General features: G+C 37.1%; 1 protein-coding gene across 1 annotated transcript in view; it reads left to right on the forward strand.

Moving 5' to 3' along the window:
* Window positions 1–7,054: 7,054 nt before the first annotated feature.
* LOC132155432 (uncharacterized) overlaps window positions 7,055–23,328 on the forward strand; it is a 28,233-nt gene continuing 11,959 nt past the window's right edge. The window contains 38 exon segments of the mRNA XM_059564275.1: window positions 7,055–7,272; window positions 7,363–7,570; window positions 7,811–7,954; window positions 8,025–8,181; window positions 8,282–8,309; window positions 8,685–8,790; window positions 8,908–9,000; window positions 9,090–9,153; window positions 9,271–9,369; window positions 9,469–9,572; window positions 9,681–9,819; window positions 9,925–10,043; window positions 10,126–10,275; window positions 10,382–10,552; window positions 10,660–10,969; window positions 11,189–11,268; window positions 11,346–11,551; window positions 11,643–11,766; window positions 11,853–11,989; window positions 12,101–12,356; window positions 12,450–12,692; window positions 12,777–12,953; window positions 14,623–14,768; window positions 14,858–14,948; window positions 15,049–15,438; window positions 15,619–15,745; window positions 15,823–15,941; window positions 16,043–16,239; window positions 16,421–16,604; window positions 16,817–16,982; window positions 17,070–17,194; window positions 17,269–17,577; window positions 17,716–17,919; window positions 18,010–18,306; window positions 18,395–18,499; window positions 18,601–18,696; window positions 18,790–18,924; window positions 19,243–19,261. Of these exon segments, the coding sequence (XP_059420258.1) occupies window positions 7,370–7,570; window positions 7,811–7,954; window positions 8,025–8,181; window positions 8,282–8,309; window positions 8,685–8,790; window positions 8,908–9,000; window positions 9,090–9,153; window positions 9,271–9,369; window positions 9,469–9,572; window positions 9,681–9,819; window positions 9,925–10,043; window positions 10,126–10,275; window positions 10,382–10,552; window positions 10,660–10,969; window positions 11,189–11,268; window positions 11,346–11,551; window positions 11,643–11,766; window positions 11,853–11,989; window positions 12,101–12,356; window positions 12,450–12,692; window positions 12,777–12,953; window positions 14,623–14,768; window positions 14,858–14,948; window positions 15,049–15,438; window positions 15,619–15,745; window positions 15,823–15,941; window positions 16,043–16,239; window positions 16,421–16,604; window positions 16,817–16,982; window positions 17,070–17,194; window positions 17,269–17,577; window positions 17,716–17,919; window positions 18,010–18,306; window positions 18,395–18,499; window positions 18,601–18,696; window positions 18,790–18,924; window positions 19,243–19,261 (5,818 nt within the window). The 5' untranslated portion in view covers window positions 7,055–7,272; window positions 7,363–7,369.

A 23,328-nucleotide genomic window follows, 5' to 3' on the forward strand; every position in this document is an offset into this window, starting at 1 on the left:
TTCCGTGGGTCTCTTTAATTTCTCAAACAGCACCACTGTTCTAACATAGGGTCTATTGCATCTTTCACATTGCCCACTCACTCCCCACCCCCAAAGAACAGAAAAAAAAATGTTGTTGTCTTCATGCAACTTGTTAGTAACCACCGTTTTTAAGACACAATAAAGTAAAAAAAATCACAAGCAGGTTAAAACTGGTGTGTTTTATGTTATAGATCAAAACGTGAAAATATTTAGAGGCTTTGTTAACCACAGACCTTATTTCAGGCGATTTAGCAAAAACCCATTCAAAAAACCCATAGACTTTAGGGCGAGGGAACCAGAAGTGCTAAAATGCTAACTCACGTCCACGTTTTGGCCTACAAAGTGACATCATAACTTCGGCACTCTATTTAGACAGTTATGTGTGAAAACACCTTGCCTCGCAACTGATTGACCAAATGATTGCCGCTCAAAAAAAAAAAACTGGACAAAAATGACAAATGTGCATGAATGTTCACAACAGCTAATATGAATTTCATTTACTCTTAAACCTCTCGATTATAACACATTTGGGTTCTCTTTTCAGTGAATGAGCAGAAAGTAGTTTTCTTAAAATGTCAGTGGTTCACTGCTGTAGATATGTCACAAAAGGCTGTGTACTGTTACTGGGGCCATAATAACAGCCATATTTAGCCTAACCTTTGTACTGTATCTTTTGTTTTCCTCTCTGCTGCTTTCTCCATTCTTAGATTCAGCTGTTGGTGCTGCCTGTCTATCAATAACCGAGTCCCTCTATGGTCTCCGCTGTCTGCACCAACTACATTATCTTTTCAAACACCCATCAGGTCTCTCTCCCTGCTGTCTTTAATTAGCTCCATATTTAGATAAATATAGTGCCTTTGTTATATGTTCTATGAGCATGTAATGTGTACGTGGTGAAGTATTCATGTAAATAAACATATCCATGTCCTATTGTTCTAGTTCTAAAAGGCAAGACACATCTATAACTCCTCAGTTAAAGGGGTTAATGTTATCATATATTATTTTTAGTTGATGTTTAGATGGAGAATGTGGAACATTGTATTAAAAGGAAAAGCAACCCAGAGGCCTATAGTCAGGTTAGACGCCATCTTTACATTTTACTTGTGAGGGATAGATGGTTACTGAAAGTCATTTCTAAAGATGTCTCTGAAGTCTTGATTTCATTCCTGGTAAAATTACGCTACCCAGACTAAATCTGTAGTTAGTCAAAGCTCACACAATTATGATGTAAATATATGCAGTTTTATGTCCATATGCAATTATGAACATGTTTCTGAAGAAATCTGACCCATTTAATAATGCATTAACTACAAAACTTCAACCTGATGATCACTTGATATCATTATGTAGGTTAATGATATCTGTAGGATTATTAAAACATTCTTGGCTAGAATATCAGTGTTTATCATTTTTTTCAGTTTCAGTATATTAGCGAGACATTGTGTAGACTTCCATTGATTTTATATCAGGTTAATTATACTTTCTATCCCAAACCCGACCCTTAAACCTACCAATCACAGAAACATGTACCAAACACTATATTTAAATAAAAACATATATTTTGTCATGTTTATAAGACATTTTAAATAGTGAGGACCACTAAAATGGCCTCACTAGTATTTCAATACATAAGTGAGGACATTTGTCTCTCACAAGCTACACACACACACACAATTAAATTAAATTCAAGTTTATTTGTATAGCGCTTTTTACAATACAAATCATTACAAAGCAACTTTACAGAAAATGACATTTCTACAATATTTAGTAGTAGCTTATAAGTGGTGACTGTCAGTTTGTGTGCGTATGACAGGATTTTTCAGAAAAATTAATACAAGACGTAGTCAGCCAGACGATGAACATTATTAACAGCAATTATTATATGATGCAATCACACTTGTAGCTATATTCGTTAGTTCTGTTTGTTGTTTCAGGGATTAGCATCATCTGGGGTCCTCTGAGGGTCAGCATCATCTCTTCTCAGGTGTTCTGGATCCGACTGGAGCTTGTGTAAATCCTAGTCACCACAGGATGTAAATCCCATGGAAAAACAGAAATAAATAGAGACATCATTAGCATAGCGGCTGTTCCAACAAAGTAAAATTAATTAGTTTAACCCAAGCTAAAGAATAAGAATGCGCATTTGATCAGATACAACTGCAGTCACAATTTAAGAAATACATTATTCGAATGCTTGGCGAAAGAGATGCGTTTTTAATCTAGATTTAAACAGAGAGAGTGTGTCTGAACCCCGAACATTATCAGGAAAGCTATTTCAGAGTTTGGGAGCCAAATGTGAAAAAGCTCTACCTCCTTTAGTCAACTTTGCTATCCTCAGAACTACCAAAAGTCCAGCGTTTTGTGACCTTAGGGTGCGTGATGGGTTGTAGCGTGGTAGAAGGCTAGTTAGGTACGCAGGAGCTAAACCATTTAGGGCCTTATAGGTAAGTAATGATAATTTGTAACTGATACGGATCTTAATAGGTAGCCAGTGCAGAGACTGTAAAATAGGGGTAATATGATCATATTTTCTTGACCTGGTAAGGACTCTAGCTGCTGCATTTTGGACTACCTGTAACTTGTTTATTGATGATGCAGGACAACCACCTAGAAGTGCATTACAATAGTCCAGTCTAGAGGTCATGAATGCATGAACTAGCTTTTCTGCATCAGAAACAGGTAACATGTTTCGTAGCTTGGCAATGTTCTAAGATGGAAGAATGCAGTTTTTGTAAAATGGGTAATATTTTTTTCAAAAGACAAGTTGCTGTCTAATATAACACCCAGATTTTTGCCACACACACACACACACACACACACACACACACACACACACACACACACACACACACACACACACACACACACACACACACACACACACACACACTTTTTTGTAAGACAGATTTACTACAGTGAATCTGTGCTCACTGAGTCATGGCTACCCATTATACAGCTTGTGTTCAGTTGGTACGGATGTTTACCAGAAGGGGGTGCTTCAAATGGGTTTGAACTAATATCTTATCCAGTGACGCCCCCTGGTTCTTGAATTGAGGTTTCATGGGGATCCTGTTCAATTTGTAAAATTGCACTTTATAAAAGCAGAATTTCTTTCAAGTAGGTGTTTTTTTTTAACATATGGATGCTCGTCTTCTGTGATTTTTAATTTTGTTGTTGTTGTTTATAACAATACAAATGTGATAGCCTACTACTCCCTGTTCCATATAATACATTTCACCATATAAATCCATTTGCATCTACGTGTGTGCTTGTATTCTTCATCTGTAAGATCTGACAAGAACAGTAAATATATTCATCCAGACATTTCATGCTTGCACATGAGGAACAACAGGATATTTTTGTTTCAATAGGATAATTTATCAAATTAATTTACTTTCAGCATTTAACTGCATGCCTTATTTCTTTTGGGTTACACCAAGACATATAAACCAAAAGGTCAGTGAACTAGAACAATAAGTCTTAAACATAATCATTTCACTGTGTAAACTGATTTTTTATTATTATTATTATTTTCAGACTGTTTTAATGCTAGAAATGCCATGAACACATAATAATTCCTATAGGAATACCCCCCAGGTGTGCAGGGACTCTTAAAATGGGCTCTTGGGAATGACTGGAGTCACAGTGTCATTCTCAGAGAATGCACAGCATGTCTGCGGTTTATCATCTGACTTCATGTTTTTAAATAGCTACACAATAGTAGCCTACCTTTAAAACATTCTCCAGCTCTACAGTATGAAACAACTAATCAACATTATAATGCTTAATGCATAAATTACCGATTATAAACACATTAAAAATGTATTTGACCTCCATTACCTTTGAGGAATACTCTTGAACTGTGAACCTTTTAGAATCAATACACAGACAACATTTGCATCATTACAATAATAGTTCTAACTGGCCTGTTTTCATAGTAAATGCTTCACAGTAGATCACTATTTATGTTGCAAATCTCCAGGCTTATATCATTAACTGGATGACTGGAGGCCATTTTGCTTCATAACTGCGTCTAACCTTTTAATAGTTACTTAAGATAGCCAGATAAAATGTGCTGTCTGTTCTCTTGACTGAAGAGCACAGTCACCTCTGGCACTTATCATTAATCCTCTGCTAAAGCTTTGATTGACATCCAGGGCAGCTGCACGACTGGATATGCTTCGTCCCGCCACTGAATTAACTGCTAAATCCATCCAGTATAGAGATGATACAGACGCAATGACATGCATCATGCCAAGCATCATACAATCAAGCCACGAGGCTCTTAAAAGCATTGTCTCAAATACTAAACTTGCGAGATGAAAGGATCCAATCAAAGAGATGTTTTCATTTGGTTCATTAAAAATAGTATTGACAATCCTGAATCAAAGCTAAATAAAACTGGGTTGCACTAAGGTCACTTTTATTATATTAGTATATCTAACTATATGTAATGTAGCTATATTAGTAGCTTATATGTTTAAAAGAGCAACAAATTGAGTATATATTTGGTGTGCCTACCTCTCTGCTAAAAGTTGACCTCAGATGCCACTTTTCATTACTTGAAGTATATCTTTTTAAGAGTTCTGGCAATGTGCTAATAAGAGACATTCACACTATTCGAGCTCTGCTCTTTGTGCTCTCATACATCCTGTTTATTAAGTGGCGGTGCGATGTGGGGGTCAACATTTGTTATGACAACCTGTTATCCTGTTACTTGTTGTTTGGAAATAAATATTAGGATTGTTTGACAGTCATATATTAGTAGTCTATTGTGTCTGTGTGCTGTTCAAGGAATAGCGTGACCGTGAGACCTCTCAGGAATGAAGAATGCAGAATACTCCTATGGCTATTAGCCACCAAATGTATGTTACATCTAGCACCTAGTTATCCCCTGCTTAATGCTGTCAGAAACCTTTCAATGACTAATTTTATCTGTCTCTTGTTGAAACCAGAATGATGGATGTGCTTATGTTATGACTCCTTTTAAGAAAACATAGTTAAGCCTCTTTTTTTCTATCTCGTTTAAGTAAAACTTAAGGTTGAATAGATTAAAATTAGTTAATGAAATAGTTAATATGTACTTATTTAATTTAGCTAATAATGAGTAATTGATTAATTACTATATATTAATTACTATATTTCATCAATGAACTATTTTTTTTCTATTGTTCTCTTTCATTATCGACAAACTATTTTCCTGTTTGACACTGTTAAGCTGCTTCGAGACAATCAGTGTTGTATAAAGTGCTATACAAATAAAGGTGACTTGACTATAGTGATAATATTTAATATCTTGGTCTTATTAATTTCTTCATATACTAAAACGTTAATAACATTTAAACAAACAAGTATATAAATAAATTATAGAAAATATAAAGGTTTTAAAATGCTTTAAACTTATTGTAAAATGTTATCGTAAAATTGTTATTCCGTTTTTTAAATGTTTAAAGCTGAATTTTAAAACACTACCTGCTTAAGAGTCAAGTCAGAAGGATGTACAATATTAGTAACATCTGTATATAAAATATAATCACAAGTGACTGATCCAAGAGTTTAGCCATAATAAACGTCATTACCTCTGCTCTGCAGTGACAGGAACATGAAAAGGTGTTGAAAGGTGTCTCTGGTGAACACACCAAGTTGGCTGGGAATCTGCTGCAATAGTGACATCTCCTGATAATCTCTGCTTACAAGAATCATCAGCAACCCGGCCTGCCACCATATCCCTGGATATCCCTTATCCATAAAGGATATCCCCACATCCATATCCCTCTGATGAGGCTTTTCTATTTTAAAATTCAAATCTTTTCCAGTATCAGTACAAAACAAAGCAAAGGCATTAGGATGCTGAATTTTGTCAGTTGGGTCATTGCTTTATTATTACAAAAAGTTTGGAGTAAGATTTGGTTGTTGTTTTAAAGTCTCTTATGCTCACCAGGGCATTTATCATATTTGATCAGAAGTACAGTTAAAAATATATATAATTCATTCCTTTGATAACGAAGCTGAATTTTAAGCAGCCATTACTCCAGTTTTTAGTGTAACATAATCCTTTAGAAATCATTTTAAAATGCTGATTTGTTGCTCATGTATCATTTAATATTTTTATTGTTATGTTGAAAACAGTTGTACTGCTTGATTTCTTTTTCAGGATTCTATGATTTAATAGAAAGTTTAAAATAGCACTTTAAAAAAATAGATATCTTTTGTAACATTATAAATGTCTTGAAGGATTATGACTCTGTATATTCTGTCATCATTTACTCACCCTCTTTTCGTTCAAAATCTGCATGACTGGCTTTTTTTCTCTGCAGAACACAAAAAAAGATATTAGATGTCATTCTAATTTAACTTCCTGTGTGGCCAATTCACTTTGTATTTCATCTCATATAATGAAAATAATTTAGTTCTTAGATTAAAATTTTTGCACAGTCCTGTTGTGTAGTACCATAACATGTTACATAATTTGGCATATTATAGCTTTTGCTCCATTACACTGCAAATGTGACCTTGGATAGTTTGCTGTGCTCTTGGATGTGTCCACGTTGATGTTGGACCCATTTAGCTGACAGAGTTAGGCACAAGAGGGGAGGGATGGAAACTAAAGGACTAAAGCACTTGGCTTGATTTAACCACAGTATCAGCATAGTGCACGCTGTCCTGAGGAAAGGCCAGACCCCCACACCTTTGAAACACAGTGTTCTGGTCTGGACCACTGAAAGCTATAGATAAGCGAGGGGCCTAGATAAATAAATGAGTGAGTAATAGGTCAAAGGCCAAAGAATCAGGGATGGAGAATATGTATTCCTGTGACTCACACGAAAGATATTCAGCATTCCTGGCTATCCGCCCAAACTCTCACAATGGTGCTCCTCTAAGTGCCAGGGCACCTAAAGATGGGCTTGTTTTAGTGTGTTTGATGTGCTTATGCCAGGGGGTGGCTCACAGGTCACCTGTCCTTGGCCTTATAGGGTTAGGGCAATCGAGCTTATAAATCCCATCTGCGCTATTGAGCTGAATCTCACCATACTGTCCATCGGTCCTAGTGGGTTTTTGTGTGAACGTTCGTTCTTAGAACTATGTGTATTGTGCTATTGCTGTAATGTTTTAATGTTGTTGTTTATGTTTTATGCTTTTATGTATATGTATCATCTTGGATAGTTCCTGGGTATATTTTTCTCTTTATTTTAGGTGGAATCACTAACACCTGTTCCCTCCGTTGGCATCTGCTGTCTGTCTATAACATTGGTAATTTATGTTGGTGATGCAAGCTTGCATTTGTTAAGATTGAAAAAGACAAACTGCATTCTAACAAGTTCTTGTTTTTTACAATTGCAGGTTCATTATGGGTGATGCTGTAATGGCAGTTTTTGGTGCCGCAGCCCCTTATTTGCGGAAGTCTGATAGGGAGCGTCTAGAGGCACAGACTAAACTTTTCGACTTAAAGAAGGAATGCTTTGTGTCAGATCCAGTGGAGGAGTTTGTTAAAGCCACTGTCATAAGTCGAGACGGTGACAAAGTCACTGTGGAGACACAAGGAGGGAAGGTCAGTGGAAAAATATCACAATTATATATCTGTTATGAACTAGTGAAAAAAAGTAAATGCCAAAGCTTCTCTGAATGTTTGATCAGCAACTACATAATTTAGACATTGTATTTTGAAAATATACATTTTTTATTTAATTTGCTATTGATATTTCCACCACAATTTCACAGTCCTCTTCCAGTTCTCTTGGGGTTTTCAGTTGGAAAAACCTGCTTTATACTTTTCCCTTTATTTGTACAGACTGTCACCGTCAAAGATAGTGATGTTCTGCAACAGAATCCTCCCAAATTTGATAAAATTGAAGACATGGCAATGCTGACTTTCCTTCATGAACCAGCTGTGCTGTATAACCTCAAAGAACGCTATGCAGCATGGATGATCTATGTGAGTATACAGGAGTCTCACCAAACCTTTACATTTATTTGAAAATTCGACTAACTTTCCTGTTATACAGACCTACTCTGGGCTGTTCTGTGTCACTGTCAACCCTTACAAGTGGCTGCCGGTGTACAATCAGGAAGTGGTTGTAGCCTATAGAGGGAAGAAGAGGAGTGAAGCTCCTCCGCATATCTATTCCATTTCTGATAATGCCTTCCAGTTCATGCTGTCAGGTGAAACTAAAAAAAAAAAGATAAAAACACAAATCTTGAAATTAGCACAAATAAAACCAAAACCAAAAATCTATATTTTTGTTATTCTGTCTTTGTACAGACAGAGAAAACCAGTCTATTCTTATCACGTAAGTGACAAAACACTGAGCATACAAAAACACTATTATACTACATTTGTTAGTGTACAAAGAAGACTTCTGTACTTCTGTTTATATGAGTAACTTTGTAGAGATACCGTAATCTTTTGGCAATGAATTAAAGTGATAATAGAAAAATCTACTTGTCACTGTATCCTATATGGCTACTATTTCTACACAGTCTATGCTTCTCTTGTCCATATGAAAGAGGACTCTGTTATCTATATCACTTAGGATTTGTGAAAAATAAAACTGACCTCTACACCCTGCAAATTCAGAACACGTAATCATTCAGAACGCTGGGATACGGACATTGTGGTCATGTCATCCATTTCTCATGATAATACTGTTTTTTTTTCACTTTAGTGGAGAGTCTGGAGCTGGAAAGACTGTCAACACTAAAAGAGTCATTCAGTACTTTGCCAGCATTGCAGCAAGTGGGGGAAAGAAGGACGTGTCTGTTCAGAACAAGGTTCCACTTTAATGAAGGGACAATTATAGATCTGTTGACAAAATGTTGACAAAGCTTTTAATGCAAACTGTTTTAAATATGTTTGACCTTCTTTTGTGGTTTCATCTTCTCATCTAGGGAACCCTGGAGGATCAAATCATCCAGGCTAACCCTGCCTTGGAGGCTTTTGGTAATGCTAAGACCATCAGAAATGACAACTCCTCCAGATTTGTAAGTGAATGCATACTGAATCAAAATTGCAGAGCATCGTCAATTTTATGCAACATGGTGCAAGATGGCTCTTCTACATATTTTTATAGGGAAAATTTATTCGAATTCACTTTGATTCAAGGCGGAAACTGGCATCTGCTGACATTGAAACATGTATGTCTTCACTCTCTTTTCACAAACAATCTTATGATTTAATAAGTAAAAAAGTAAATTATAGATTAATATGTAATACTTGTAAATTATAAAACGACATTCTTTCTATTTGTATAGATCTTCTGGAGAAGTCTCGTGTGACCTTTCAGTTAAAGGCTGAGAGAGACTATCACATCTTCTATCAAATCTTATCCAACAAAAAACCTGAGCTCCTTGGTGAGCAAATTAAGCAACCTCAGATACTCAATAAATTCATAACATAGATAAGACTTGTAATCTTTTACTCTCTCACTTCTACTGAAACTGTATAAAAAGAGATGTTACTAGTGACAGCAAACCCCTATGACTACGCATTCATCTCTCAGGGAGAGACTACAGTTCCTTCCATTGATGACACTGAGGAGTTATTGGCAACTGATGTGAGTATCTTGTTATTAAATTTGGTTTAAAACCATGATGTTCTTTGGCCCCATAATAGTAATATCTTGTTTTAAGATAATTAAGCCTTAAGTTTTCTACTTTCACAGAATGCCTTTGATGTATTGGGCTTCACACAAGATGAAAAGAACTCTGTGTACAAGCTGACTGGAGCCATTATGCACTACGGCAACATGAAGTTCAAGCAGAAGCAGCGAGAGGAACAAGCAGAAGCTAATGGAACTGAAGGTAAAGAATGAAAGCTTACAGCAAAATACAGCAAATTCAAATGTCATCATCTTTGTGAATAGCTGTATTTAAGTCATGCTTTATGTAAGGAATCTTGATTTACAGATGCTGACAAATCAGCATATCTAATGGGTCTGAATTCTGCTGACCTCATCAAGGGTCTATGTCATCCAAGGGTCAAAGTTGGAAATGAGTGGGTCACCAAGGGCCAAAATGTCCAGCAGGTAATTTTTCATAATTTATGCTGACAACAATGAGAGACTGAAAAATCAATCAAACAAAACTTTTATGCATTGATTCTTTCAGGTAAACTTTTCTATTGGTGCCTTATCAAAAGCAGTGTATGAGAGAATGTTCCTCTGGATGGTGGTGAGAATCAATCAGTCTCTAGAGACAAAGCAGCCTCGACAATACTTTATTGGAGTGCTGGACATTGCTGGCTTTGAGATCTTTGAAGTGAGAATTGAATGTTCAGCTTAACACACAATAAATTACACCTCAGGATTTCAAGTATCTGTATTTGACATACATAAAACTGATGCTTTTACAAATTAATTTACAGTTCAACACATTTGAACAACTCTGCATCAACTTTACCAATGAAAAACTGCAACAGTTTTTCAACCACCACATGTTTGTGCTGGAACAAGAAGAGTACAAGAAAGAAGGGATCGAATGGGTGTTTATTGACTTCGGTATGGATTTGCAGGCCTGCATTGATCTCATTGAGAAAGTGAGTAAGCAACAATTACTACGAGAAGTTTTACAACAAGCATTTCAATTAAATTATATATGTGTTTCTTTGACTTCACCATTCCTCCATATTCCTGATTCCTTCAGCCTATGGGCATCATGTCCATCCTTGAAGAGGAGTGCATGTTTCCTAAAGCCAGTGATGCATCATTTAAAGAAAAGCTTTATGATAATCACCTTGGGAAATCAGCCAACTTCCAGAAACCCAGGCTTGTGAAGGGCAAGCCAGAGTCTCACTTTGCCCTGGCTCACTACGCTGGTATAGTGGACTACAACATCAACAACTGGCTGGTGAAGAATAAGGACCCACTGAATGAAACTGTGGTTGGACTGTACCAGAAATCCTCAATGAAGTTGTTGTCTATTCTATTTGCCAACTATGCAAGTACAGATTCAGGTGTGTTTGTAATGTCTTTTCAAAAAATGACACTATCAATTTGAATTACAATCTAATTTAAAGTAATGTGAGGTCATGTGATATGTCAAAATCAAGCTAAAAAGCAATAGTATCCATACTGTGTCAAGGAACTCTTGTGGCATTTTAGCTCAGTCATTAAACCTTTATGAATAACTCCTAATTTACAAAACTCAAACCTTTGATTTATATTTTTTCCAGTCATGGCTGATGGTACAAGTGTGAAAAAAGAAAAGAAAAAGAAAGGGTCATCATTCCAGACAGTGTCTGCACTTCACAGGGTATATCAAAGGCTGCCAGTACATAAAAACTATTTGTTCTTTCCTTGTCAAATGTGCTAATAAGTATTTGCTTACAGGAGAATCTCAACAAGCTAATGACAACCCTGAGATCAACTCATCCTCATTTCGTCCGGTGCATCATCCCCAATGAGACAAAGACTCCTGGTGCGATGGAGAACCCTTTGGTTATGCATCAACTGCGCTGTAACGGTGTACTGGAGGGCATCAGGATTTGCAGAAAAGGCTTTCCCAATAGAATCCTGTATGGAGATTTTAAACAGAGGTACCAACAGACAAAGAAAGAAAGAAAGAAAGAACAGAAGTTACTGCAAAACTTGTTTAATTTTTAAATACTTCATTCTGTGATTCTGCAGATATCGGATCTTAAACCCTGCAGCTATCCCTGAGGGACAGTTCATAGACAGCAAGAAAGGAGCAGAGAAACTGCTGAGTTCTCTTGAGATAGATGACCAGCAGTACAGGTTTGGACACACTAAGGTAAGTCTTGCAACGCCACCTTCTGAAAGTATGTGAAATGTTGTAAAATAAAAAGCTTGTGAACATAATGTCTGTTATTATTTTAGGTATTTTTCAAGGCTGGTCTTCTTGGCCAATTGGAGGAGATGAGAGATGAGCGTCTATCAAAAATAATCACTGGAATTCAAGCTAGGTCTCGAGGTCTTCTTTCAAGGTTTGAATACCAAAAGATAGTAGAACGCAGGTAAACAATTATCCCATACATTACTTTGCTTAAACTAGCAATTTCTATGTCCTGTTGAATTTGAAATGGTGTTTGATTGTATTTTTTATGCATTTTCTACAAATAAAAAAGGGATGCCTTGCTTGTGATTCAGTGGAATGTACGTGCATTCATGAGTGTCAAGAATTGGCCCTGGATGAAACTCTTCTTTAAAATTAAACCATTATTGAGATCTGCTGAAGCAGAAAAGGAAATGGCCAATATGAAAGATGAGTTCTTGAAGCTCAAGGAAGCTTATGCAAAGTCTGAAGCTCGTAGAAAAGAACTTGAGGAAAAAATGGTTACTTTTCTTCAAGAAAAGAATGATCTCCAACTGCAAGTGCAGGCGGTATGCTTTGTATAATTTCATAAATAAAGGATTGGAATAAACAGTAATATGTATAGTATGCATGAATCTTTCAAATATTTTCAATGCAAACAGGAACAAGACAATCTCTGTGATGCTGAAGAGAGGTGCGAAGGTCTGATCAAAAATAAGATTCAGATGGAGGCTAAAAACAAAGAGCTCACAGAGCGACTTGAGGATGAGGAGGAAATGAACGCAGAGCTGACAGCTAAGAAGAGGAAGCTGGAGGATGAGTGCTCTGAGCTGAAGAAAGATATTGATGATCTGGAGCTGACTCTGGCTAAAGTGGAGAAAGAGAAGCATGCTACCGAGAACAAGGTTGAATACAAACAGTAATTAACTGTGAAAAGGAATGTACATCTTCCATTAAACATTTAACTAATGTTAGTTTCATATACACAGGTGAAGAACCTGGTAGAGGAAATGGCAGCTTTAGATGATATCATTGCCAAACTAACAAAAGAGAAAAAGGCCTTGCAGGAAGCTCACCAGCAGACACTGGATGACCTGCAAAGTGAGGAGGACAAAGTCAACACCCTCACCAAGGCAAAAGGAAAGTTGGAGCAGCAAGTGGATGACGTGAGTAATTATTGTTGTTATGATTAAGTACAACCCGAATTCCAGAAAAGTTGGGACGTTTTTTAAATTTTAATAAAATGAAAACTAAAGGAATTTCAAATCACATGAGCCAATATTTTAGTCACAATAGAACATAGATAACGTAGCAAATGTTTAAACTGAGAAATTTTACACTTTTATCCACTTAATTAGCTCATTTAAAATTTAATGCCTGCTACAGGTCTCAAAAAAGTTGGCACGGGGGCAACAAATGGCTAAAAAAGCAAGCAGTTTTGAAAAGATTCAGCTGGGAGAACATCTAGTGATTAATTAAGTTAATTGATATCAGGTCTGTAACATGATTAGCTATAAAAGCTTTGTCTTAGAGAAGCAGAGTCTCTCAGAAGTAAAGATGGGCAGAGGCTCTCCAATCTGTGAAAGACTGCGTAAAAAAATTGTGGAAAACTTTAAAAACAATGTTCCTCAACGTCAAATTGCAAAGGCTTTGCAAATCTCATCATCTACAGTGCATAACATCATCAAAAGATTCAGAGAAACTGGAGAAATCTCTGTGCGTAAGGGACAAGGCCGGAGACCTTTATTGGATGCCCGTGGTCTTCGGGCTCTCAGACGACACTGCATCACTCATCGGCATGATTGTGTCAATGACATTACTAAATGGGCCCAGGAATACTTTCAGAAACCACTGTCAGTAAACACAATCCGCCGTGCCATCAGCAGATGCCAACTAAAGCTCTATCATGCAAAAAGGAAGCCATATGTGAACATGGTCCAGAAGCGCCGTCGTGTCCTGTGGGCCAAGGCTCATTTAAAATGGACTATTTCAAAGTAGAATAGTGTTTTAAGGTCAGACGAGTCCAAATTTGACATTCTTGTTGGAAATCACGGACGCCGTGTCCTCCGGGCTAAAGAGGCAGGAGACCTTCCAGCATGTTATCAGCGTTCAGTTCAAAAGCCAGCATCTCTGATGGTATGGGGGTGCATAAGTGCATACGGTATGGGCAGCTTGCATGTTTTGGAAGGCTCTGTGAATGCTGAAAGGTATATAAAGGTTTTAGAGCAACATATGCTTCCCTCCAAACAACGTCTATTTCAGGGAAGGCCTTGTTTATTTCAGCAGGACAATGCAAAACCACATACTGCAGCTATAACAACAGCATGGCTTCGTCGTAGAAGAGTCCGGGTGCTAACCTGGCCTGCCTGCAGTCCAGATCTTTCACCTATAGAGAACATTTGGCGCATCATTAAACGAAAAATACGTCAAAGACGACCACGAACTCTTCAGCAGCTGGAAATCTATATAAGGCAAGAATGGGACCAAATTCCAACAGCAAAACTCCAGCAACTCATAGCCTCAATGCCCAGACGTCTTCAAACTGTTTTGAAAAGAAAAGGAGATGCTACACCATGGTAAACATACCCTGTCCCAACTATTTTGAGACCTGTAGTATAAAATTGTAAACTTTCTCAGTTTAAACATTTGCTATGTTATCTATGTTCTATTGTGAATAAAATATTGGCTCATGTGATTTGAAAGTCTTTTAGTTTTCATTTTATTCAAATTTAAAAAACGTCCCAACTTTTCCGGAATTCGGGTTGTATTATTTTATATATTTGTTTCAGCAGATTAAGATATATATTTATAATTTTTTTTCTCTTAATCTGTTAGCTTGAGGGATCTCTAGAGCAAGAAAAGAAAATCCGAATGGATCTAGAAAGAGCCAAGAGGAAACTTGAAGGAGATCTGAAGTTAGCCCAAGAGAGCATAATGGACCTAGAGAATGACAGACAGCATCTAGAAGAACAACTGAAGAAGTAAGACCAACTACTTTATTAATATATTATTGTTGTTTTAAAAATTTTTAACATCCTAATGAATTAAAGGCATTAATTTAATTTTTTAGAAAAGACTTTGAAATCTGTCAGCTCAACAGTAAACTTGAGGATGACCAAAACATAATTATCCAACTACAAAAGAAACTCAAGGAGCTGCAGGTACTTTATATAACCATATAATTATCTGTTCTGTTGATCAATTCCCTATGCATTTAAAAAACAAACAAAAAAAAACAACTCAACTTCTGCTTTGTGCTAGGCTCGAGTTGAGGAGCTGGAGGAAGAGCTCGAGGCAGAAAGAGCTGCCAGAGCCAAGGTGGAGAAACAGAGAGCAGATTTAGCCAGAGAGCTGGAGGAGATCAGTGAGAGACTGGAGGAGGCTGGAGGAGCTACAGTTGTTCAGATTGAGATGAACAAGAAAAGAGAGGCAGAGTTTCAGAAGCTTCGCAGAGACCTTGAAGAGGCCACTCTGCAGCACGAGGCCACTGCTGCCACACTGAGGAAGAAACAATCTGACAGTGTGGCAGATTTGGGAGAGCAAATTGACAATCTGCAGAGAGTCAAACAAAAACTGGAAAAGGAGAAAAGTGAACTCCGACTCGAACTGGATGATGTGGTCTCCAGCATGGAGCATATTGTCAAGTCCAAGGTGAAAAAACAAGGTTTCTTTTCCTTTTTGGGGGTGGGGGGGGGGGGGTGGGGGGGAGACTGCAAGATTTCATTCAGCCTGTGTCATTGGCATAAGAGTCTTTAATTGTTAAAAAAAAACAAAAAAAACAAAAACCAACCCTTTGTCTTATGTCTATACTAATGCAATTTATCTAAATAGACCAACATGGAGAAAGTTACCAGAACTCTGGAAGATCAACTCAATGAATTCCGAAACAGGTGTGAGGAAAACCAAAGGTCCCTCAATGACTTTACAACCCAGAAGGCAAAGCTTCAGGCAGAAAATAGTAAGTGAAGAATTATTTTTGTAACTATAAAAAGGTGACCATTGTATGATAACAACTGTTTTCTTTCAATACATTAGATGAATATTCAAGACAGTTAGAAGAAAAGGAATCATTAATTTCTCAGCTGACAAGGGGTAAGAACTCTTTTAGTCAACAACTGGAAGACCTGAAAAGGCAGTTAGATGAGGAAATGAAGGTAACATATACTTGTCCACATCTTCTATACAGTATTTCTACTACTGCTTGTACTTGTACTTTGTAATCTTATAACAAAGTAATCAAACAAATCTTTTCCAGGCGAAGAATGCTCTCGCACATGCACTGCAGTCATCTCGGCATGACACAGATCTGCTCAGAGAGCAGTTTGAGGAGGAGCAGGAAGCCAAAGCAGAGCTACAGCGAGGCATGTCCAAAGCTAATTCTGAGGTGGCTCAGTGGAGAACAAAGTACGAAACTGATGCCATCCAGAGGACTGAGGAGCTGGAGGAAGCCAAGTAAGATATGAAACCATTATATCTCTATGGACATGAACGTACTGAATATTGGGACCCACACAAAAAAACCCAGCATTGACTGCCCCATACTACATATGTCGATCTATACAAAGAAGTGGAGGCTCAGCTCATTTTATCTGCCAATTTTCAATAGTCTGTTCTTTTAATTACTTCCATGCAGGAAGAAACTGGTTCAGCGTTTGCAGGAGGCTGAGGAGGCTGTGGAGGCAGTAAATGCTAAATGCTCTTCCCTTGAAAAGACTAAACACAGACTTCAAAATGAAATTGAGGATTTGATGGTGGATGTGGAGAGAGCCAACACTGCTGCTGCATCTTTAGACAAGAAACAAAGAAACTTTGACAAGGTAGTATTTAAACAAGAGATTAAGACAACATTTAGACAAGACTAAATTATTTTGAATTCATGAGAATTCAATTATGAATTAATTCTTCTGTGTAGAGAGAGAAAGATAATTCAGAAACACCTATATTATACCAGTCAAACGTTTGTACATACTTATAAAAAAAAAAAAAAAATCCATTATAAAAATCTAATTTAACAAAATGTTCTTTTCAGGTCCTGTCTGAATGGAAGCAGAAGTATGAGGAGTCTCAGTGTGAATTGGAGAGCTCTCAGAAGGAAACCAGGTCTTTAAGCACAGAACTGTTCAAGCTGAAGAACTCCTATGAGGAATCTCTGGATCACTTGGAGACCGTAAAGAGAGAGAACAAGATTCTGCAAGGTTTCTTCATTGCTATTTTGTATATACTTGCACAAAATTACAATTATGTATGGTAATGTCCAAATGGTAATATTATTTCTCCTATAGAGGAGATCTCTGACCTGACTGAACAGCTGGGTGAGAGTGGGAAGACAATCCGTGAGTTGGAGAAGGTTCGGAAGCAACTGGAACAAGAAAAGTCTGAGATACAATCTGCTCTGGAAGAGGCTGAGGTAGGAGGGTGGCCACAAAAATGATATGAAATGAAGTGCAATAATGACGTTTAAGCTTATCCTGTTTATTACAGGGCTCTCTGGAGCATGAGGAGGGTAAAATCCTGAGAGCCCAGCTAGAATTTAACCAAATAAAGGCTGACATTGAGCGTAAACTGACTGAGAAAGATGAGGAAATGGAGCAATCAAAGAGAAACCTACAGAGGACCATAGACACCTTGCAAAGTGCTTTGGACTCTGAAACTCGTAGCAGGAATGAAGCTCTCAGGATAAAGAAGAAGATGGAAGGAGATCTAAATGAAATGGAGATCCAGCTGAGTCAGGCTAACAGACAGGCAGCTGAGGCTCAAAAACAACTTAAGTCTGTTCAGGCCCATCTAAAGGTAAAACAAATGTTTTACTATTTCAGAATTCACTTCATGTCTCTCTCTCTCTCTCTCTCTCTCTCTCTCTCTCTCTCTCTCTCTATATATATATATATATATAAAAACCTGACTTCAATTATGTGGAAATTTTTGTAGGACGCCCAGCTTCAGCTGGATGACTCTCTTCGAGCTAATGATGATCTGAAGGAGAACACTGCCATTGTGGAGAGACGTAATACCTTGCTTCAGGCTGAACTGGAGGAGCTTAGGGCTGTTCTGGAACAAACGGAGCGAGGACGCAAACTTTCTGAGCAAGAGCTGCTGGATGTCTCTGAGAGAGTACAGCTTCTGCATTCTCAGGTAATTCATTAAAAGTCTTTATGGATATTTGTTGTAAGGTTATATGATAAACGGTCACTGTAACATGAATTTACAAAATTTCATATATAGAACACCAGTCTCATTAACCAGAAGAAGAAGCTGGAGACTGACTTATCCCAGCTTCAGAGTGAGGTGGAAGAGGCAGTGCAAGAATGCAGGAATGCTGAAGAAAAAGCCAAGAAGGCCATCACTGATGCTGCCATGATGGCTGAGGAGCTGAAGAAGGAGCAGGACACAAGTGCTCACTTGGAGCGTATGAAGAAGAATATGGAGCAGACCATTAAGGACCTGCAGCACCGCCTGGATGAAGCAGAACAAATTGCTATGAAGGGAGGGAAGAAACAAGTCCAGAAACTGGAGGCTAGGGTGAGATACTTATAGAGTCCACTTCTTGCTCAATTAAGGCAACATAAATAAAACTATGACTAATGCACTTCTACTGTATCGCTCCTAGGTAAGAGAGCTGGAATGTGAAGTGGAAGCTGAACAGAAGAAAAGCAGTGAAACTATTAAAGGAATCCGTAAATATGAACGCCGCATCAAGGAATTTACGTATCAGGTGGGATTTGATTATTTAGACTGCATGAGCGAGTGTATATGTCTAATAAAGATCAGAATAAATGATGTACACCAAATTAATCTTTAGTTTTATGAACCTAGACTGAAGAGGACCGCAAAAACATAGCCCGTCTTCAAGATTTGGTCGACAAGCTGCAACTAAAAGTCAAATCTTACAAAAGAGTTGCAGAGGAAGCTGTAAGTGCTCTTGAAATTCAGAGGTAGTTGCTGTGGGTGGTGTTTTCCAAAGTTTATGGATGTCTTATGTGTCATGATTGCCTCCTGTAATAGGAAGAACAGGCAAACCTGCACCTTGGCAAATTTCGTAAGCTGCAGCATGAACTAGATGAAGCAGAGGAAAGGGCTGATATTGCTGAAACTCAAGTAAACAAACTACGTGCCAAGACTCGTGATGTGGGGCCAAAGGTACAGTGGACACAATTAATTAATCATTAGTTAAATTGTTAATAAGCTCATAAAGAGCATGGGACATATCCCACTCTTTTAATAGCCAATATATATGACAAGCACCATGATTTGCTACTTTTCTAGTCAGTGGTAGATATTTATTACAGGAAGGGACAATCTCATTCTAGAGAGCCTCTGATTGGGCACAAATCTCTGAGTACTGGTTAAGTCATCAATGTAGTTGGCTTATTAAAAGATAATTAAATATTTTATAATACCTTTTCTTAGTAACTAATGGAGCCTACCTTTTTCCCTTGTAAACATTTTCTCTCACAGAAAGGGTTTGATGAAGAATGAAGTCTCCTGGAAATCTTCTGAAATCATCTTTCTTTGCTTGCCTTTCTCTGTGTAGACTATTGTGTTCTCTCACTTTAATGAAATAAAGTCACTCTGCATCTAGTCTGTTGTCTTGTGTGTATATGGAAATTATTGTGCTGCTTTAAGTTACCACATCATATACTGTTATAATAAAAACCAAGCACTCTTCTGAGAATTTAATTTAATGTTTTTCATATCTACATATATTTACTGTTTTATTCATTTGACCACACATTATATACAGTCGTGGCCAAAAGTTTTGAGAATTACATAAATATTGGAAATTGGAAAAGTTGCTGCTTAAGTTTTTATAATAGCAATTTGCATATACTCCAGAATGTTATGAAGAGTGATCAGATGAATTGCATAGTCCTTCTTTGCCATGAAAATTAACTTAATCCCAAAAAAACCTTTCCACTGCATTTCATTGCTGTCATTAAAGGACCTGCTGAGATCATTTCAGTAATCGTCTCGTTAACTCAGGTGAGATTGTCGACGAGCACAAGGCTGGAGATCATTATGTCAGGCTGATTGGGTTAGAATGGCAGACTTGACATGTTAAAAGGAGGGTGATGCTTGAAATCATTGTTCTTCCATTGTTAACCATGGTGACCTGCAAAGAAACGCGTGCAGCCATCATTGCGTTGCATAAAAATGGCTTCACAGGCAAGGATATTGTGGCTACTAAGATTGCACCTAAATCAACAATTTATAGGATCATCAAGAACTTCAAGGAAAGAGGTTCAATTCTTGTAAAGAAGGCTTCAGGGCGTCCAAGAAAGTCCAGCAAGTGCCATGATCGTCTCCTAAAGAGGATTCAGCTGCGGGATCGGAGTGCCACCAAGTGCAGAGCTTGCTCAGGAATGGCAGCAGGCAGGTGTGAGCGCATCTGCACGCACAGTGAGGCCAAGACTTTTGGAAGATGGCCTGGTGTCAAGAAGGGCAGCAAAGAAGCCACTTCTCTCCAAAAAAACATCAGGGACAGATTGATCTTCTGCAGAAAGTATAGTGAATGGACTGCTGAGGACTGGGGCAAAGTCATATTCTCCGATGAAGCCCCTTTCCGATTGTTTGGGGCATCTGGAAAAAGGCTTGTCCGGAGAAGAAAAGGTGAGCGCTACCATCAGTCCTGTGTCATGCCAATAGTAAAGCATCCTGACACCATTCATGTGTGGGGTTGCTTCTCATCCAAGGGAGTGGGCTCACTCACAATTCTGCCCAAAAACACAGCCATGAATAAAGAATGGTACCAAAACACCTTCCAACAGCAACTTCTTCCAACAATCCAACAACAGTTTGGTGAAGAACAATGCATTTTCCAGTACGATGGAGCACCGTGCCATAAGGCAAAGTGATAACTAAGTGGCTCGGGGACCAGAATGTTGAAATTTTAGGTCCATGGCCTGGAAACTCCCCAGATCTTAATCCCATTGAGAACTTGTGGTCAATCCTCAAGAGGCGGGTGGACAAACAAAAACCCACTAATTCTGACAAACTCCAAGAAGTGATTATGAAAGAATGGGTTGCTATCAGTCAGGATTTTTTGTCCAGAAGTTGATTGAGAGCATGCCCAGTCGAATTGCAGAGGTCCTGAAAAAGAAGGGCCAACACTGCAAATACTGACTCTTTGCATAAATGTCATGTAATTGTCAATAAAAGCCTTTGAAACGTATGAAGTGCTTGTAATTATATTTCAGTACATCACAGAAACAACTGAAACAAAGATCTAAAAGCAGTTTAGCAGCAAACTTTTTGAAAACTAATATTTATGTAATTCTCAAAACTTTTGGCCACGACTGTGTGTGTGTATATATATATGTGTGTGTGTGTATAATGTTTATTTGCTCTTTATATATATATATATATATATATATATATATATATATATATATATATATATATATATATATATATATATATATATATATATATATATATATATATATATAAAGAGCAAATAAACATTTGTATCCCTTTGTATTTGTATTATCAAAAGGTACACAGTGAGCCCTCAGTGTATACAAGAGTTTCTCGGGCTCCTTTATAGCTGTGCCTCAAACGTATAGAATTTTGGGCTCTAATAATGAAACATCCACTGTGGAAAGTGAAAATAATAACTCACAGCCCTGGTTTTTTTCATGTTTTTTTTTTTTAAACTGCTTCAATTAGAAATATGAGTGTATGGAATTCTAAATCGAGAAGCAATGTAACTGCGATGTAACAATGTAACTTTTTTCATATGTTGTTATTTTCATGTCTTCATATGTTGTAATTTTTACGGTAAAAAATTTGCATCATGAACTCAATATACTGAGCAGAATTTCACTGCACATACAGTACAGCAGGGATTGGGATTTTACAGAGAGCACTGCTATATGTATAAAATGGAAAGAGATATAACAAAGCCTTTGGTTCTCAGAATAGATTGGACGGGAATAGGAAAGCAATGTACAACTCTGAAGCACTTATGCATACAACCACAGACAGCTGTACTGATACTTCAATGTGCCAGACCATTTTTATACTTAGATGGATTTCATGTACAGATATTACAAAAATGTGCAGACAGGGCTATTCTGCTACAAAACAGAAACACAAAAACTAAGTTATTTTTTCCAGTTATTTTTAAAACAATCTTTTATTTTTCTGTCTAAATGTAACTCACCTCAGGCCAGATCTCTTAAAGCCTTCAGTTTCTATACCTCTCTGAGTAGGTGAGATGTTCATCACCAAAGAAGGGTGAAAGAGTAATACGCTAACAAGCAATATGTCTAGACTCTAGAGTCTCATTAGCTTTTGCTTTAGAAATATTAAATACACAAGTTGCGTATGTATTTGTAATTCTGGTAACACTTTATAATAACTCTAATTAATAAATAATTAAAAAACATGATATAATGCTTAATGGATCATATGTTCACATGGTTAAAAATGTGAGATAATGTGCTTGTTAATGTTTGCTAATACACTTATTAAACATTAGATAATGTTTAACAAATCATTATTTAATGTAAGTTAAAATGCTTACAAATGTCATTACATTTTCAAAACATGATCAAGCAAAATCGACATATGATTAAATAAAATTATTAATAAATGATTAGTAAAGATCTGTGAATAGGGTCGATTTAGGTCTTTTGGGACACATTTCCTCATCGAGATGACTGCTCATAAAGGTACTAATGATTAGTAAACATTTATAAACATTTGCAAATGATGAATATTTTCCACTTTATATTTGGTATTACCAAAACATGAACAAATAATTAATACAGTGGATTATTTGTTAAGACATGTTAACACAGGACTACTAAACGAACAAAGCCCAACAAATGAAGATCATACGGGTATAAACTGAAAGTGCACTGACATTTATTAGCATTTCAATTTACATTAAATAATCATATGACAATCATTAAGCAATGTTTGGTAAGTTCATAAGTAAACATTAACAAGACCATTATCTCATTATAATTCTAGGTATGTGAATATATATTAACTAATGATCTGTTAAACATTCTATATTTGTTCTATATATGTATGTATGATTTATAAATGAAAGTAATAATAAAGTATTACCAATTCTGGCAACAGGACAGTTTGGGGATATGTGTGTAATCCCATGACAAGTTTAATTAAGCAGCCTGCTGTGATAGTGACTCATTCATTGGTAACAGTGATTTCACTTTATGACCAATGAGAAAAAGTTTTTTTTTTTTTAAAGCACATAACTGTGTGTCAGAATAACGTTCCTAATGTTAAGTGCTGCTCTGACTTTGGAAAACTAGAGGTCATCGTTATCTTTACTAAGTCTTCCGCAGTGGCTTGGCATTTCTCACTTCCTTTTTCACTTTGATGCCAGTCATCGTTTAAAAGATGTGGCTGGGTGTCGGAATAGAACAGTCTTATCACTTGTCATAGGCACTTAACTCCTTGTTTATCTGTTGACCCTTACTGCATGGTAATTGTCAAGGGTCCACACCTTCAGTTATGTCAGCCAATTGTATGTATCTAATCATATTCAGTATTATTCAAATACTCTAT

This window comes from Carassius carassius, chromosome 12 (genome assembly GCF_963082965.1).
Source record: "Carassius carassius chromosome 12, fCarCar2.1, whole genome shotgun sequence".
Classification (NCBI taxonomy): domain Eukaryota; kingdom Metazoa; phylum Chordata; class Actinopteri; order Cypriniformes; family Cyprinidae; genus Carassius; species Carassius carassius.